The sequence below is a fragment of the Cervus canadensis genome, chromosome 1, assembly GCF_019320065.1.
Source record: "Cervus canadensis isolate Bull #8, Minnesota chromosome 1, ASM1932006v1, whole genome shotgun sequence".
NCBI lineage: Eukaryota > Metazoa > Chordata > Mammalia > Artiodactyla > Cervidae > Cervus > Cervus canadensis.
Window position 1 is genome coordinate 61,223,878 of NC_057386.1, and position 19,624 is coordinate 61,243,501.

General features: G+C 37.2%; 1 protein-coding gene across 4 annotated transcripts in view; it reads left to right on the top strand.

Annotated features, from left to right (window-relative positions):
* Positions 1-19,624, top strand: part of TLL1 (tolloid like 1) — a 343,253-nt gene that overhangs the window by 280,003 nt on the left and 43,626 nt on the right. For 2 of the 4 annotated variants that reach the window (XM_043483909.1, XM_043483918.1), the window contains 2 exons: positions 3,553-3,803; positions 4,983-9,671. The exons of 1 other annotated variant lie outside the window; for it this stretch is intronic. In XM_043483909.1, the coding sequence (XP_043339844.1) occupies positions 3,553-3,803; positions 4,983-5,117 (386 nt within the window). In that variant the 3' untranslated portion in view covers positions 5,118-9,671. Of the gene's footprint in view, positions 1-3,552; positions 3,804-4,982; positions 9,672-19,624 lie in introns of those variants that run through there. One more of the 4 variants, XM_043483934.1, reaches the window with a different exon arrangement.

The following is a 19,624-nucleotide window of genomic DNA, read 5'->3' on the forward strand; positions in this document are numbered from 1 at the left end:
TGTCATCTGCATAGCTGAGATTGTTGATATTTCTGCCAGCAGTCTTGATACCAGCTTGTGATTCATTCAGCCCAGGATTTCACATGAGGTACTCTGCCTATAAGTTAAATAAGCAGGGTGACAATATACAGCCTTGCCATACTCCTTTCCTAATTTTGAACCAGTCTGTTGTTCCATGTCTGATTCCAACTGTTGCTTCTTGATCCACATACAGGTTTCTCAGGAGACAGGTAAGGTGGTCTGCTACTCCCATTTCTTTAAGAATTTTCCACAGTTTGTTTGTATGATCCACACATCCAAAGGCTTTAGTGTAGTCAATGAAGCAGAAGTAGATGTTTTTCTGGAACTCCCTTGCTTTCTCCATGATCCAAAGAAAGTTGACAATTTGATCTCTGGTTCCTCTGTGTGTTTTCTAAACCCAACTTGTACATCTGAAAAGTCTCAGTTCATGTACTCCTGAAACCTAGCTTGAAGAATTTTGAGCATAACCTTGCTAGCATATGACATGAGCACAAGTTTACAGTAGTTTGAACATTCATTTCCTCTCTAGTCATTGTAAAATTTGGGCGCCCAGGCTACAAAGAGTAATTTTTGAAAACTTGTATTCTCTGAAATACATTAACTATAAATTTTATGTAGGTATATATTATATTTTGTAGAGTTACCTCTAATGACAGAGGTACTAACTGGTAAATCATATGTTTATTAATATCTCCCTGAAAAAGCTATGAAAAGAGCACTTTTTGTTTGTTAAACACACAAAATATAATTCATAAAGTTCTGGAACTTCAAGATTAACTACAATTTATAAGGGGTGTATGTTATTCCAAATCAAGTTAGATAAGTAGTTCAACCTAAGTAAAGTAATACTGGTCTGTATATTCTATGTAGAGAGTTCTATATGGCACATATACACATACAGGATTTTTATATTGTTGATTTTTTTCAATTATGTCATATTAATTTGGATTCTGGGTTCTTAAAATATTAAGATTTAACTTGAACACTGACCTTCTTATCCTTGAAAACAGTTAAAAGTGAAAACAATATAACGTATAACAATAGAAAATATTCATTGAGAGCTAGTATAAGTTGTTTTTCAGTCACTCAATCATGTCTGACTCTTTGTGACCCCATGCACTGCAGCATACCAGGCTTACTTGTCTTTCACTATCTCCCAGAGTTTGCCCTAACTCATGTCCATTGAAAGATATACCTATGTGAATGCAGAGTTCCAAAGAATAACAAGGAGAGATAAGAAAGCCTTCTTAAGTGAACAATGCAAAGAAATAGAGGAAAACAATAGAATGGGAATGACTAGAGACCACTTGAAGAAAATTAGAGATCCCAAGGGAACATTTCATGCAAAGACAGGCTCAGAAACAATATGATCCTAACAGAAGCAGAAGATATTAAGAAGAGGTGACAAGAATACACAGAAGAACTGTAGAAAAAATGTCTTCATGACCTGGACAGCCATTATGGTGTGATCACTCACCTAGAGCTGGAAATCCTAGAGTGCGAAGCTAAGTGGGCCTCAGGAAGCATTGCTACAAGCAAAGCTAGGGGAGGTGATGGAATTCCAGCTGAGCTGTTTCAAATCCTGAAAGATGATGCTGGGAAAGTGCTGCACTCAGTGGGTCAGCACATTTGGGAAACTCGGCAGTGGGCTCAGGACAGGAAAAGGCCAGTTTCATTTCAACCCCAAAGAAGGACAAGGCCAAAGAATGTTCAAACTATTGCACAATTGCACTCACTTTACATGCTAGCAAAGTAATGCTCACAATCCTCCAAGCCAGGCTTTAACAGTACAAGAACCAAGAAATTCCAGATGTACAAACTGGATTTAGAAAAGACAGAGGAATCAGAGATCAAACTGCCAGCATCCATTGGATCATAGAAAAACAAGGGAATTCCAGAAAAACATCTGCTTCATTGATTATGATAAATCCTTTGACTGCGTGGATCACAGCAAACTGTGGAAAGTTCTTAAAGAGATGGGAATATCAGACCACCTTACCTGCCTCCTGAAAAACCTGTATGCAGGTTGAGAAGCAACAGTTGGAACCAGACATTGAACAACAGTTTGGTTCAAGTTTGGAAAGGAGTACGTCAAAGGAGTACATGTATATTGTCACCCTGCTTATTTAACTTATATGCAGAGTACATCATGCAAAATGCCAAGCTGGATGAATCACAAGCTGGAATCAAGATTGCCAGAAAAAATATCAATAACCTCACATATGCAGATGACACCACCCTAATGGCAGAAAGCAAAGGGGAACTAAAGAGCTTCTTGATGAGGGTAAAAGAGGAGAGTGAAAAGGCTGGCTTGAAAATCCAACATTCATAAAACTAAGATCATGGCATCCAATCCCGTCATTTCATGCAAATAGATGGGAGGAAAAATGGAAACAGTGACAGGTTTTATTTTCTTGGACTCTAAGATAACTGCCTATAGTGACGGCAAGGATGAAATTAAAAGATGCTTGCTCCTTGGAAGAAAAGCTATACCAACCTAGATAGACAGTGTATTATTAAGCAGAGACATCACTTTGCTAACAAAGGTCTATATAGTCAAAGCTATGGTTTTTCCAGTAGTCATGTACAGATGTGACCATAAAGAAGGATGAGTGGTGAAGAATTGATGCTTTCGAATTGTGGTGCTAGAGAAGACTCTTGAGAGTCCCTTGGCAGCAAGGAGATCAAACCAGTAAATCCTGAAGGAAATCAACTCTGAATATTCATTGGAACTACTGATGCTAAAGCTGCAGCTCCAATACTTTGGCCATCTGATGGGAAGAGCCGACTGATTGGAATAGACCCTGATGTTGGGTGGATTGAAGGCAGGAGGAGAAAGGGGTGACAGTGGATGAGATGATTGGGTGGCATCACTGATTCAATGGATGTGAGTTTAAGCAAACTCCAGGCAATAGTGACGAACAGGGAAGACTGGCGTGTTGCAATCATGGGTTTGCAAAGTCAAACATGACTAATGACTGAACAACAACAAGAAATATCCATTGAGTTGGTGATGCCATCCAACCATCTCATCCTCTGCTGCCCCCTTTTCCTCCTGCCTTCAGTCTTTCCCAACATCAGGGTCTTTTCCAATGAGTCGGCTCTTCGCATCAGGTGGCCAAAGCACTGGAGTTTCAACTTCAGCATTCAGGGTTGATTTCCTTTAGGACTGACTGGTTACTATATGGCAGGTACTGTTTTAAGTGATTTTCTTGTGTTAATTAAATCCTCAGAGCCCACTAAGATTGGTACTATTGTTGTCATCTGCATTTTACCTTATGTATCAGAGAAGCAATGTCACTTATCCAAAGTCACTGAACTAGTAAGTGTGAAGCTGAAATACCAAACCCAGCCTACCAAACCTAGGGCCTATCAATATCCACTACGTCATTGGAATCTTCAAATATGGGAAGCATAACTGACCATGGAAATGAATACAGAAGTTAGAGAGTGGTTATACCACACTGAAAGAGAAATTGGAATTGTTAAAGCTCATTGAGCTCACTTATCTCATTTTTATTCCTTGGGCAGAGTGTGGTGGCAGACTGAAAGTGGAATCAAAACCCAGAGATCTGTACTCACATGCTCAGTTTGGTGATAACAACTACCCAGGACAAGTTGATTGTGAATGGCTGTTAGTGTCAGAACGGGGCTCTCGACTCGAATTATCCTTCCAGATTTTTGAAGTGGAAGAAGAAGCTGACTGTGGCTATGACTACGTTGAGCTCTTTGATGGTCTTGATTCAACAGCAGTGGGGCTTGGTCGATTCTGTGGATCAGGGGTAAATACAGTACCAACAGGATACCATAGACATGATAAAAATATCTATAAATTGGTGATTTGATATATGTAAGATGTATAAGTCAGCAATGCTTTTACAAAAAAAATGTTACATCATATTATTAATGGCTTGATAAGTTATAACATGCCTCTTCCCTTCTCTGTTGCTAGTGAATTTGCTCAATAACATCGAACAAGACAGATGAATTCAGTAACTATAATTATTGTTACTGTCCACATTCTAACTTTTTAAATTCATGCTTTTAATTATGCAGTAAATATTTACTTACCTAAAAGCAATATATCTTAACACACACCATGACAGTTTTGCAAACTTTTAAATTAAAGCATAGAAGAAAAAGAATATGCACGATTCAAATTGAGATTCCCCTCTCAACAATATATATGATAAGTGGCAGGGTCTGCTACCAGTGTGGAGGTTTAGCCAGTACTATTGAATGTCGATCCATTGCAGTATGCACAGGACACAGTACCCAAAATAGGTCAGAGGGCATCAACGTGACAAATAAGAAAAAGGAAAGCTTAAGGTTTTCTCAATGCTTTCCCCCTCAGGATTCAGCACATTAATATCAAATGTTCTTCTGAATACATATTTTGTTCTAAAGCTTTAGTTCCATTTTTCAAATTTCTACCAATAACTATTACTTAAATAATACTGAATTTGAATAATATTGAACTCCTGTCCAAATTACAACTGAAATGAAACAAAAGTGCTTCTCAGTACTTAGATTACTAAAACAAGAAGGAATGGACAATTTGGATTCTGGAAGTGGCTCTGCCTCAGAGCAGCTTCTGAAATAGTTTTAGTGTCTCTTTTTTCTCTCTGCGCTTCACTTTAATTACTTGTAAGTCGAAGGAACTTGGTTTAAAATTTTGGGGAAAAACACCAAGTTCCATAACTTGGAAGCAGACTTAATTATGTTCAAAGCTCAGCTACATCACTGATCAACATTGTGATCTTGAGCACATCATCTGTTCTCTATAACTCAAGCTTTCTCACCTGTAAAATAAAGTCACTCTTATTTACTTTTCAAGGTTGTTGGGAGGATTCAGTTTTATACCAAATTTCCAAATGTGAATTACATAGAAGAAAAAATAATTCATTCTTATTATTTGTTTTTGTTTGTGTGTCTGTCTTTGTCTTTGCTTTTGTCTTCAGCCACCAGAAGAAATCTATTCAATTGGTGATACAGTTTTAATTCATTTTCATACTGATGACACAATCAGCAAGAAAGGATTTCATATAAGATACAAAAGCATCAGATATCCAGATTCCACACATACCAAAAAATAACCAAAATCTCCATCAGAACGTAAAGGAATGTGTATAATGCAGAGAAGATGTATTTCTTTTTTAAATGAAGATTTTAGCACAAATATTTCATATGAGTTTGAGCAAAAGAAAACTGCAAGACCAGAATTATCTCTGTACTACAAGAGAAGTTTCCAGCTAACCCTGATCAGCATTACCAGGATATTTGAACTCCATTCTTGACAGTATAAATATAAATAAAGTTGGTGAAAGGGCATCATGATTCAAAGAAGACTTCACAATTCTTTGTTCACAGCACAACACAGATGCTTTACAATTCAAATTGTTCCTTTCAGGGTCTGTGACGCTGCAGAGTGTTCTTTTTGACAATTTCTCAGTATATGGGAGAAATAAAATGATCTTACAGGTTATAAACTGGAAAACCCTCTCCTCGAATCTTAGGATAATTGCTTTGACTGTGCATCTTGAAGACAATGTAAACCAGATCCATATAAGTTGTTGTGAAGTGGAAGTCTTTTAAGGGTGGTTTATACTTTAAATATAGGTATGACCAGTGTTTGGAAACTGGAATATTTCAGCTTCATTATTTTCACTTGCAGGCTAAATTTACCTCTTTGAAACGTAAACAATCTTGAAACCATTTCATTTTCCTGACCTTTGACAAGTTTGAAATGTCAGTAGTGTCTACCATTTAGCTAATTCTAAACATAATTTTATCTAAGTGCTGGAAAATGCCCAGTTTATCGGTAAACTCAATTCTTTCAGTGAGAAATGCTGCCTTTTCACACCAAATTCAAGAGCCCTTGTGATGTCTTATGAACCCGATGAGATAATTCCCAACAGGTGTGAACTAGATCCTTTTAAAGTGACTGCCTAGATGGCTCATACTCAAGTTCTACTGCTGCTATTCTTTCTTTTGTTGTTGATCTGTTGTAGCTGTTCATGTTGATGTTGTCAAGGTTAATGTTTTCTTGTTTTTTTGTTTTTTAATGAAATGAAGTGGGCAAGCCTTGTTAGAACTGAAAATTTTCTTTCTCTTCCTAGAATTCAGGTTTTTAAAATGTAATGTTGTAAAAAAAAAAAAGAAAGATTTGTTTCTGAAAGACTTTCTATGGTGCTATTCCATAAACATTTTTTTTAAACAAAGTTTTTGACCTTTGAGCCAACCACCTGTAGACTACAAACGTCTCTGTCTGGCTGGTAGCACTTGAAGACTAAAGACTTGCTAAATGTATCAAAAGTATGTTGTTGCAAGGGTAGCACTTGTCCTGTGGAACAGCTGCTTATAATGCCTTAGAATTATTTTGAATGATTGAGCAGATCCTCCTAAGAGACACACCTTTTTTGAAAAGTTGAGTATAGTAGTGTACGTTAGTTAGCATCTCTATGAGGAAAATTAATTTCTGTGACTGAGATCTTTAGATATAAATATGGTGACCTACTTTTATTGTAGAAAATTAATTTTCTGCTTTAAAGCCAGGATTTTTTTTAATATTAATGTATGTATATATGAAATTGTCTGAATGAGTGAAGCTACAAGAAAGTGATGAGTAGTGGGTGGCTGAAAAGTTTAAATTTACATGCCAAGTTCTGCTAGAATCTTGTTTGAAGTAGCAACTTTCATAAGCTGTTTCATGGACAAATAATGGGAATTTCTCATTATTATCAATCCCATTTTAAAAAAGGCTCCTTCCTTCAGAGAAACTCTATTTTGATATTTTTTTATGTTGATATAGATTGCTGTATGAAGTAGCTTTGGTTCTGTTGTCTGTCCATGAACATTCAATATTTAATAAAATTGAAAATCTTTCTTCATTTTACAATATTAAACTATACACACAGATTTAGCTTGTTTTTTTTTTTCATTGTTGCCTTGAAAATCTTTTATTGTGTATGAATTGTATTATGTAAATACATTTTTAAAAATAATCTTTTGATCTCATGGAACATTACTTTGGAAATGTATAAATATTGCCTGCAGTATAAGGAGCTTTTTAGTGGAGCTGATTTATTCCAGTAACTTCTATATTTTTTTTCACCAATCTCCAGTAAGCCAAAATATTGGGAATAGGAAAGAGAGGAGAAAAGAAAAAAACATTAAAACCTGGTATACCATGCTGTGCCCAGCCCAGTACTAAGCACATACACTAGCTCTTTTAACTTCATGCAACCCTTTGAGAACTGTGGTAATGGTCTCATTTTATGGTTTAGGAACTGAGGCTCAAAGAAAGAATATAATGTTCCCAGGGTTACAGTGTAAAGTTAGATGTTAAAACTCAAATTGTCTGATATAAAACTCTGTACTTATTCTAAAAATGTAGTAGAATCAATCTTGACATATATATATATATATATATATATATATATATATATACACATACACATATACATATATATATATGAGATATATTTTTATGCTGAAACTTTCTACATAAAGTCAGTTTTAGAGGTGAGTTACAGTAGAACTTTCTAACCAAGAATAAACTTGGTTACTTTCAGTAATAGCATGAAAATTAAAATATCAACTGTAGATGTCTTTAAGAACCACAGTTAATGCTAGAAAATTAAAAAACAAAAAAAGCTACTATATAGTTTGGAGTTAGTAACTATGGGCCTTTTGTTAAAATAAGTACATTAAATTATTTTATCTGATGTGGTGGGGAAAATGTAGTGCTTTTAAGAAATACTGTGGATACTCTGGTTGATATCTTATAAGGTTTCAATGAGCTGCCCTCACACAACTGGGAAGTAAAATATTTAGAAGGCACACTCAAAGAGGTTGTCATAACTTAGGTCTTCAATGGGAACATTAATTTTTTATTATACCTTTTGTATGCTATCTGCTCACTGCATATTATTTTTATATTAATTCAACTTTGGCTTAGGTGTATTGTTAAATTCAAACACAAACAGCTTCATTGTTATTGTGATAATAATGGTTAATTACTGTTCTAGGCATTTTATTAGCTTTTGTAAATTTATTTTCAACCTTTGCATCAACTTCTACATTAGTCTTGGTTCTGTTAATACTGTCTATTTGCTGAAGTTCTAATTCCTATAAAATCCTCACTGACTTTACATATAAAAATTTGCTCCCACTTAATATGATTTTATTAAATTATTTTTGAAAGTCAATTGTGACTATTACTCTAGTTATTTAGAAGATCATGACTTAACATAACTGCACAAACAATATATTTGAAGAAATAAATGAGAAACAGCAGTTCTATTTCCAAAATTCCTAAGTGTCCCCTGCCTGTACTGACTGAATTTTTGCTACCTTGGATTAGTTTTAGTATACCACAGTATCAGATTCAAATTCTGTTTAATTTTTTTTAATACATTAGTCTTTTGATTATTATTTTTTCTATTTTTGATAACAAGGCTCAAATAATGAAATTTTATTCTCATATGTAGAAAATCTCTGAAAGCATTTATTATTCCTCACAAGGGTAAATTTTTTAAAAAGAAGCATTGAATTATCAGTTTGTTTAAAATTGATAAACTACAGCCATGTGCAAATTAAAAAGGACTTTCAGTTAAAACAATATCAAAATGTTTGGAAATTTTATTTAACTATAATTTTATTTAGCAAGAGTATTTTGGATAAAAGAAAACCTTTAATACCATTTATTAAATCCATCATGGGAGGAAGAAAATAGGAAAAATAAATTACCATGTAAAGATCTGTAACTTGAACTGCAGTGGTACTTTTTGTTTGATAAGAAAAAATAGATAACATGACCTTACCACAAAGAAAGAAAAGGTGCTTTATGAATACATTTTTACATTAGTGCATAGTAAATGGTTATAAATGAATATTTTCTTTTTAGTCTTTTATTTTTATTGTTATAAAATTGATAAATTTTGTCATTAGCTTAGGAAATGAAAAGGCTGGCTGCTATACATGGTAAAATACTATTTGTCACCAAACTTTGCTTTGACATGTACTTTTTAAATTGTCCAGCTTTGAACCTATGTTCTTTCCACTCCCTGCCAGTGTCCTCAAACTGAATTCAGGTTTACAATGTAATTCTAGTCAATACCATGACATCTACCTGGTGCAGAGGTCAATGCATGTTGGTTCCAAACACTGTTTAAGACCCTGACCCTGTCTCATATATATAATCCCCCTCTCATCCAATATTTTGAATAAAAAGTCAATGAAATAAATCTCAGCTTCTAACTTTGGAAGACGTGTATGTAGAAATATACTTTGGTTAAAGTCTATGAAAACAGAAGCAAGCACTAAATATGCATCATGAGACATGTAGCTAGAAGGACCTGGCAGCTGGGTCTTCTCCTGCTTTTACTGAAGTGGCAGGAGGGGTCTATTTAAAGGAGTGCCATTAAAATTATTTAAACACAAGAACACCTGGAAAGGACAAATAGAGTGAAAGGATTACAGATAATGAGGCTTCAATATGTCAATCTATCCTAAAACAAGTATAATTAAAAATTAAATTACAGAAAAAAATTTCAAAGGAATATAATAAATTTGTTAAAGTCACTTTTATACCACTCCATGTCTATTAGTTGTGTTTGAATTTCATGGGAATAAAGAGTCTCTTATAATAATTTTTGTGATTTTTATACCAAAAGGCATAGATATTTATTTCAGTTCAGTAGAGTCTCTCAGTCATGTCTGACACTTTATGACCCCATGGACTGCAGCATGCCAGGCTTCCCTGGCCATCACCAACTCCAGAGCTTACTCAAAACTCATGTATATCCAGTCGGTAATGCCATTCAATCAACTCATCCTCTGTCATCCCCTTCTCCTCCTGCCTTCAATCTTTCTCAGTATCAGGGTCTTTATCAATTAGTCAGTTCTTCGCATCAGGTGGCCAAAGTATTGGAGTTTCAGATTCAGCATCAGTCCTTCCAATGAATATTCAGGACTGATTAACTTTAGGATGGACTGGTTGGATATCCTTGCAGTCCAAGGGACTTCTCCAACACCACAGTTCAAAAGCATCAATTCTTCGGCACTCAGCTTTCATTACAGTTCAAATCTCACATCCATACGTAGCTACTGGAAAAACCATAGCTTTGACTAGATAGACCTTTGCTGGCAAAGTAATGTCACAGCTTTTTTATGTGCTGTCTAGGTTGGTCATAACTTTTCTTCCAATAAGCAAGTGTCTCTTAATTTCATGGTTGCAATCAACATCTGCAGTGATTTTGGAGACCAAGAAAATAAAGTCTGTCATTGTTTCCATTGTTTCCCCATCTATTTCCCAAGAAGTGATGGGACCAGATACCATCATCTTAGTTTTCTCAATGTTGAATTTTAAGGCAACTTTTTTGCTCTCCACTTTCACTTTCATCAAGAGGCTCTTTAGTTCTTCTTCGCTTTCTACCATAAGAGTGGTGTCATCTGCCTATCTGAGGTCCTTGATATTTCTCCCAGCAATCTTGATTCCGGCTTGTGCTTCATCCAGTCCAACATTTCTCATGATGTACTCTTCATTTAAGTTAAATAAGCAGGGTGACAATATACAGCCTTGACGTGCTCGTTTCCTGATTTGGAAGCAGTCTGTTGTTCCATGCCCAGTTCTAACTGTTGCTTCTTAACCTGAATACAGATTTCTCAGGAGGCAGGTCAGGTGGTCTGGTATTCCCATCTCTTGAAGAAATTTCCACAGTTTATTGTGATCCACATGGTCAAAGTCTTTGCCATAATCAATAATGAAGAAGTAGACGTTTTTCTGGAAATCTCTTGCTTTATTTATGATCCAATGGATGTTGGCAGTTTGATCTCTGGTTCCTCTGCCTTTTCTAAATTCAGCTGGAACATCTGGAAGCTCACATATTGTTGATACCTGTCTTGAAGAATTCTGAGCGTTACTTTGCTAGCATGTGAGATAAGTGCAATTGTGTAGTAGTCAAACATTCTTTGGCATTGCCTTTCTTTGGGATTGGAATGAAAATTGACCCAGGCCAGTCCTGTGGCCACTGCTGAGTTTTCCAAACTTGCTGGCATATTGACTGCAGCACTTTAACATCATTATCTTTTAGGATTTGAAATAGCTCAACTGGAATTCCATCACCTCCACTAGCTTTGTTCGTAGTGATACTTCATAAGGCATCTTAACTTCACATTCCAGGATGTCTGGCTCTAGGTAAGTGATCACACCATCGTGGTTATCTGGGTCATGACGATCTTTTTTGTATAGTTCTTCTGTGTATTCTGTCACCTTTTCTAAATATCTTCTGCTTCTGTTAGGTCCATACCATTTCTGTTCTTTATCGAATCCATCTTTGCATGAAATGTTCCCTTGGTATCTCTAATTTTCTCGAAGAGATCTCTACTCCATTCTATTGTTTTCCTCTGTTTCTTTGCATTGATCACTGAGGAAGGCTTTCCTATCTCTCCTGCTATTCTTTGGAACTCTGCATTCAAACAGTTATATCTTTCCTTTTCTCCTTTGCCTTTAGCTTCTCTTCTTTTCTCAGCTCTTTGTAAAGCCTCCTCAGACAACCATTTTGCCTTTTTGCATTTCTTTTTCTTTGGTATAGTCTTGATCACTGCCTCCTGTACAATGTCATGAACCTCTGTCCATAGCTGTTCAGGCACTCTGTCTATCTGATCTAATCCCTTGAATCTATTTGTCACTTCCACTGTATAATCATAAGGAATTTTATTTAGGTCATAGCTGAATGGTCTAGTGGTTTTCCCTACTTTCTTCAATTTAAGTCTGAATTTGGCAATAAGGATTTCATGATCTGAGCCACAGTCAGCTCCTGGTCTTGTTTTTACTGACTGTATAGTGCTTCTCCATCTTTGTTTGAAAAGAATATAATCAATCTGATTTTGGTATTGACCATCTGGTGGTGTCCATGTGTAGAGTCTTCTCTTATGTTGTTGCAAGGGAGTGTGTGCTGTGACCAGTGGGTTCTGTTGGCAAAACTCTATTAGTATTAGACTTTGACCTACTTAGTTTTGTACTCCAAGGCCAAATTTGCATGTTACTCCAGGTATTTCTTGGCTTCCTACTTTTGCATTCCAGTCCTCTATAATGAAAAGGACATCTTTTTGGGGTGTTAGTTCTAGAAGGTCTTGTAGGTCTTCACAGAACCGTTCAACTTCAGCTTCTTCAGCATTACTTGCTGGGGCATAGATTTGGATTACTGTGATATTGAATGGTTTGCCTTGGAAATGAACAGAGATCATTCTGTCATTTTTGAGATTGCATCAAAGTACTCCGTTTTGGACTACTTTCTTGACTATGATGGCTACTCCATTTCTTCTAAGGGATTCTTACCCACATTAGTAGATACAGCTGAGTTAAATTCACCCATTCCTGTCCATTTTAGTTTGCCAATTCCTAAAATGTCGATGTTCATTCTTGCCATCTGCTGTTTGACCACTTCCAATTTGCCTTCATTTGTAGACATTTTTTTTTCATTCATAGACATTTATTCATTAAACAAATATTTGTTTAATAGCTATAATATTAGCCCATGTCAAATATTAAGACTTTAATGAGACTTTAAAAGGAATAACTCACCATCTTTTTTTTTTCCTTGCAAGTTAAATTCTAGCTGAAGAGATAAATATTAATATTAATTAAAAGTAAAACACAAAAAGGCATCATTGCAATATAAAACATCCATGTGCAGAATTCCCTGGCAGTCCAGTGATGAGGACTTCATGCTTCCACTGCAGGGGGCATGTGTTTGATTCCTTGTTGGAGAGCTTCCATCTCACATGCCCCTGTGTTATGGCCAAAAAACCAAAAATACATGTGCATTTTACCATTTTGAAAACATTCCTCCAAACAGCATGGTTTGGATTTTGAGACAAGTATTAACATAAATATCCTTTTCTTTTCCTTAATTTTTCCACTATCTTTTTACTTACACTTAGAGCAAAGACTCTAAGTCTCAGATCAAGTCACCCTGCTGAGGGGTCCTATGCCAGAAACATGAGCCCCCAGATTATCTGTTTATAAAAATCAGTAGAGCTTACATTCAGGAGAGCCAGATGGCTGTAGGAAATAGAGCCCCAATTGTCAAGGGCATGCACAAAATCTCACATTCTATGAGACCCAGTGCAGAAGCAGAAGTTTGAAAGAAGCCTTGGTCAAACCCATTTCCTGATCTTGGAAAGTTTCCCATAGGGTTAGGAGGCAAATGGAACTCTCTCTGGGAACCTGAACACTGGAAACAGATTTATGAGCTCATTCTAATGGAAAAACATTGACACTGAAAGCACAATTTGGGAATCCTCCTTTGCTTTTATTAAGGTCATGAACCCAGCTCCACTCACCAAGCACCACCCTACCACCAGATCACAGATTTCATATCAAAATATCATAGTAAGTATCACATTAAAATATTAAAATAATCATATGTGTAACCATATATAGGACCACAGGGCTTCCCAGTTGGGCTAGTGGTAAAGAATACACAGGCCAATGCAGGAGACATAAGAGATGTGGGTTCAACCCCTGGATCAGGAGGATTGCCTGGAGGAGGACATGCAATCCACTTCAGTATTATTACCTGGAGAATCCCATGGATTCTAGAGGAGCCTAGCTACAGTCCATAGGGTCGCAAAGAGTTGGATTTGACTGAAGTGACTTAGCACAGCACACAGCACATATAGGGTTATATATGACCTTATGGTAACCACATCCAAATTATAATAGATGATACATACACATGCATAAAAGAAGAAAAAATTCAAAGGTAATGCTAAATAAGATAGTAATCACATCATAAGGGAATAGAGCAGAAAGGAATAAAAACTAAAAAACAAAAAATAAAAAACCAAGCCTGAAAACAATTAGCAAGATGACACTAAGTACATATATACAAATAATTACTTTAAATGTAAATAGGCTAAATGCTCCAATCAAAAAATCACAGAGTGACCGAGTGAATTTTTAAAAATATCCACATATATGCTGCCTACAAGAGACTCACTTTGGATTGACTGAAAATGAAGAGATGAAAACAGGTATTCCATGTAAGTGGAACTGAAAGTAAATGGGGTGGCAATATTTGTATTAGACAAAATAGACTTTTAAACAAAGACTAGTATATCACAGAGCACCAGCTGAGAGCTGGCAAGAGTCCCTGACCACTGGAAAAGAATATAGAGACCCATGCAAAACTAAGTAGGATGAAGGAAGGAAGGGGAAAAGAGCAGGAGAATGTACAGACTGGACCTGCCTCTGGGGAGTGGAGGAACTGAAGCAGGAGTGAGATTCCCCATACCAGAGCAATAGTTTGGGACAGAGGGGAGGCATTTGAAAGGAGTAGGGAGTGAAGCAACTGATCTGTGATGGTCTGAATAGTGTGAGAACCACACAGACAATCTATATCGCAGACCTGCATACCCCAGACAGGGATGCAGGACCCCCCGTACACACCGTGGCTGGAAGCAGGGGCATAGGGGTTGGAGAGAAATCCCAGGACGAGGATGGCTTTTGACTGCAGGAAGGTGGCCCAAACGGATGTGAGGGAGGAGATTACTGCAGGGTATGCCCTTGGAGGAAATTGGGCAGCCGTGGAGGCAAAGCAATACTGCCGAGTCAGGCACAGGGTGGAGCCATCACTGTAGCCTCTCTCTGTCCCCACACATTGGCACTGGCAGCTGATAAATAGAGAAAGACCCCAGAGATGGTGGCCCTTTGAGTGCCTGCTGTGAGGAACAATAGAGAAGGACCCCAGCCAGGGTGGCCCCTTTGAGTGCCTGCTGCACCAAGCAATAAAGAAGGGCCAGCCAGGGAAGCCTTTTGAACACTGCTGCCAGAACCTAGAAAAAGGCTCGTGTAGCATCTTATCTCCTGTGCCTGCGGTCACTGGCTTCTCTGTGTACCTGGCAACACCAGGTTCCCTGTGATCCAAGCAGCTGCACCATCTTCATGCTCAGTCCTCACTAGGACAGAGTGGCCAGAGGCCAGGGAAAACTCTAATAGAACCATACGTCCTGTGCTATGGCTGTCGGCTTCCCCGCACACCTGGCTCTGCTAAGGACCTCTCAATCCAAGCATCTGTGCTGCCTCCATGCCTGCTCCTCACTGGGGCAGTCTCAAGTCCTCTGGGGAGCCTCAGGATAAATTCCTGTGGATGACCCACATACAGAGGTGTAAATGAAACACAATTGAATTACAGGACAAAGTGGTTAAAGAGTAGGATCTAAAACTCTCCCACCATCTGTATAAGCTGCAGATTAAATCCACATGATCAACTGGTAGACTCTGTGTCCATAAAATGTATAAAAGAACAGAGTGTTCACACAAAAGTAAAATCCCTAGCTCTGGCAACCATGGATACTGGAGGCAAGTACATACAAGACTAGACTAGATGAGAGTCTGAGCTGTCCCCACAGCAGGTCCAGAGAACAGTCCAGTATTAGAGGGCCTCTTAGGGGGGCAGAGATAGAACTATGACTCTATATACATTTTTCTCTTTTTTTTCCTCTTTTTTAAAACTCTCTTTTCTTTTTATGTTGTTCTCATGTTCTTCATTATTTCTTTAATTTTATTTTATAATGCACTTTTTCAATTTTTAGGACATCTTATTCTAAATTAACTTATTTAATTTTTTCATATATTTGCAGTACTATTTAATTATATTTTATCCTCCCCATGTTTTTTATTTTGTATTTTTGCTGGTCTTGTTTTTAGTATTCATTTTACTATGGGTTCATTTATTGTCTTGATCTCTCCCTTTTTGACTCCTGTTTTCACCCTTATTTTTATCTTTTTTCTCTCTTCCTTTCTCTTTGTAAGTGTATGAGATTCTTTGGGTGTTCTTGGCTACTGACTGTTGCTTTCACCTTTAGTCTTGGGGTTTTCTCTTCTGTGCTGTGAGATCTGTGAAATCCTAGTGCTACAATACAGGGTCGGGCCTGAACCCTTGAGGTGGGAGACACAAGTGCAAGACTTTGGACCACCAGAGAACTCGTGATCATGTGGAACATCAATCAACAAGAGCTCTCTGAAAGGCCTCCATCTCAACAATACGACCAAGCCCCACCCAAAGTCCAGAAAGTTCCAGTGCTGGAATCCTCATGCCAAACCTTTAGGAAAACAGAAACACAGCCCTGCCTATTAGCAAAAATGCTACTCTACTCAAAATCATAAAAAGCCCATAGACACCCTAAAACACACTACTAAACAAGGCACTACGCATCGGATCTCAAACACAAATCTTCCCAAACAGAAAACCTTCACAAGGCATTGGTCCACCCCATCCGTGGAGGGGGGGCAGACTCCACAGTTAAGAGGGACTGCAACCCTTCAGCCTGCAGAAAAGAGACCCCAAACACAGTAAATTAAACAAAATGAAAAGACAGAGAAACACGCAACAGATGAATGCAGCAGATGAAGAAACGTGGTGTAAACCCATAAGAACAAACAAATGAAGAGAAAATAAGCAGTCTACCTGAAAAAGAATTCAGAATAATGATAGTAAAAGTGATGTAAAACTTCAGAAATAAAATGGACCAACAGATACAGAAACTGAAGGCACAGATCTAGAAGACAAGACATGTTTGAAAAAACCTAGAAGAATTAAAGAATAGACAATAAGCAATGAACAGCACCACTCCAGGATTCTTGCTGGAAAATCCCATGGATAGGGGAGCCTGATAGGCTGCAGTCCATGGGCTCGCTGAGTTGGACACAACTGAGTGACTTCATTTTCACTTTTCACTTTCATGCATTGGAGAAGGAAATGGCAACCCACTCCAGTACTCTTGCCTGGAGAATCCCATGGACAGAGGATCCTGGTGGGCTGCAGTCCATGGGCTCGCTGAGTTGGACACGACTGAATGCCTTCATTTTCACTTTTCACTTTCATGCATTGGAGAAGGAAATGGCAACCCACTCCAGTGTTCTTGCCTGGAGAATCCCAGGGACAGTGGAGCCTGGTGGGCTGCCGTCTCTGGGGTCTCACAGAGTCAGACAAGCCTGACGTGACTTAGCAGCAGCAGCAGCAATGAACAACACAATAACTGAGATTACAAAGACACTAAAGGGAACCAACAGCAGACTGTCTGAGACAGAAGAATGGATAAGTGATCTGGAAGAGAGAATGATTGAAATGATTGAAGCAGAGCAGAATAAAGAAAAAAGAATGAGGACAGTCTCAGAGGCCTCTGGAACAATACTGAGCATACCATCTTGAGAAATATAGGGGTCCCAAAAGAAGAAGGAAAAAAAAAGAGAAAGAAAGAGTTTGACAAAATATTTGAGATTATAGTCAAAAACTTCCCTAAAATGGGAAAGGAAATAGTCACCCAAGTCAAGGAAGCTCAGAGTGTCCCATATAAGATAAATCCAAGGAGAAAGATGCCAAGACACCTATTAATCAAACTAATGAAAATAAACACAGAGAACAAATATTAAAAACAAATATTAAAATATTAAAAGGCAAAAACAACAAATAACATACAAGGGGTCTCCGTAAGGCTAACAGCTGTTCTTTCAATAGAAATTCTGCAGGCCAGAAGGGAGCAGCAAGATATAAAGTGATGAAAGGAAAAAAAAAAAAAAAACTTCAACCAAGACTACTCTGTCCTTCAAGGATCTCATTCAGATTTGAAGAATAAGTCAAACGATTTATTGACAAGCAAAAATTAAGAGAATGTAGCATCACCAAACTGTTTCACAACAAATACTAAAGAATTTCTCTAGACAGTTAACAAGAGAGAAAGAAAAGGCCTACAAAAACAAGCCCCAAACAATAAGTAAATGGTAATAGGATCATATATATCAATAATTATCTTCAACATGAATGGAATAAATGTTGCCACCAAAAGACACAGATTGGCTGAATGGATACAAATGCAAAACCTATATATGCTATCTATAACAGACTCACCTCAGACTTAGGGACATATACAGACTGAAAGTGAGGGGCTTGAAGAAGATATTCTGAGGAATTGGAAATCAAAAGAAAGTGGGAATAGCAATACTCAGATAAAATAGACTTTAAAATAAATAGCATTACAAGGGACAAGGAAGGATGCTACATAATGATCAAGGATCAATTCAAGAAGAAGATATAACAATTATAAATACATAAGCACACAGCATAGGAGCACCTCAATACATAAGGCAAAAGTGAATATTGATAGTAACACAATAATAGTGGTAGACTTTAATACTTCACTCAAGCCAAAAGACAGATCATCCAGACAGAAAATTACTAAGGAAGCACATACTTTAAATGATACATTGGACCAGTTGGACCTAATTGATATCTACAGGGCATTCCATGAAAAAGAGCAGATTTCACTTTTTCTCAAGTGCACATGGAACACTCCAGGACAGATCACATACTGGCTCACAAATCAAGTCTTAAAACATTTTTTAAAAACTGAAATCATTTCCAGCATCTTTTCTGACCACAATGCTATAAGATTAGATGCTAACTTGGGCTTCTCTGGTGGTTCAGCTAGTGAAAAATCCACCTGCAATGTGAGAGACCCAGGTTTGATCCCTGGGTTGGAAAGATCTCCTAGAAAAGGGAAAGGCTGCCCACTGTAGTATTCTGGCCTGGGGAATTTCATGGACCATAGTCCATGGGGTAACAAAGAGTTGGACATGACTGAGTGACTTTCATTTTCACAGTGGAAAAAAAAAAAAAAAAAACAACTACAAAAACACTAACACATGGAGGCTAACAATACATTTCTGAATAAACAGTAGATCACTGATGAAGGAAAAAAGGAAATCAAAATATACCTAGAAACAAATGACAGTGAAAACACAACAACTAAAAACCTATGGGATCAATAAAAGCAATGCCAGGAGGTAAGTTTATAGCAATACAAGTCTATCTCAAAAAACAAGAGAAACATCAAATAAAAAACCGAACCTTACACCTCAAACAACTAGAAAAATAGGACAAAAAGTACCACAAAGTTGGTAGAAGGAAAGAAATCATAAATACCAGAGCAGAAATAAATGGAAAAAAAAAATTACAGAGACAATAGCAAGTATCAATAAAACTAAGCTGGTGCTTTGAGAAGATAAACCATTGAGAAAGCACTAGCCAGGTTCATAAAAAAAGAAAAGAAAAGTTGAGGAGAAGATCCTAAGCAATAAAATTAGAAATGAAAAACGAGAAGTTACAACAGACAATACAGAAATACAAAGGATCATAAGAGCCTACTATCAGCAGCTATTCTGGAGAAGGAAATGACAACCCACTCCAGTATTCTTGCCTGGAAAATTCCATGGACAGAGGAACCTGGTGAGTCCATGGGATTGCAAAAAGTCAACCATGACTGAGCACATCGGCACAGCATCAGCACCTATATGACAATAAAATGGACAACCTGGAAGAAATTGACAAATTCTTAGAAAAGTATAACTTACCAAAACAGAACCATGAAGAAGTAGAAAATATGAACAGACCAATCATGAGCACAGAAATCAAAACAGTAATCAAAATTTTCTAACAATCAAAACCCCCATGGACGGATGGTTACACAGGCAAATTCTAACAAAAGTTTAGCTAAAAACTAACATCTATCCTGCTCAAACTCTTCCAAAAACTTC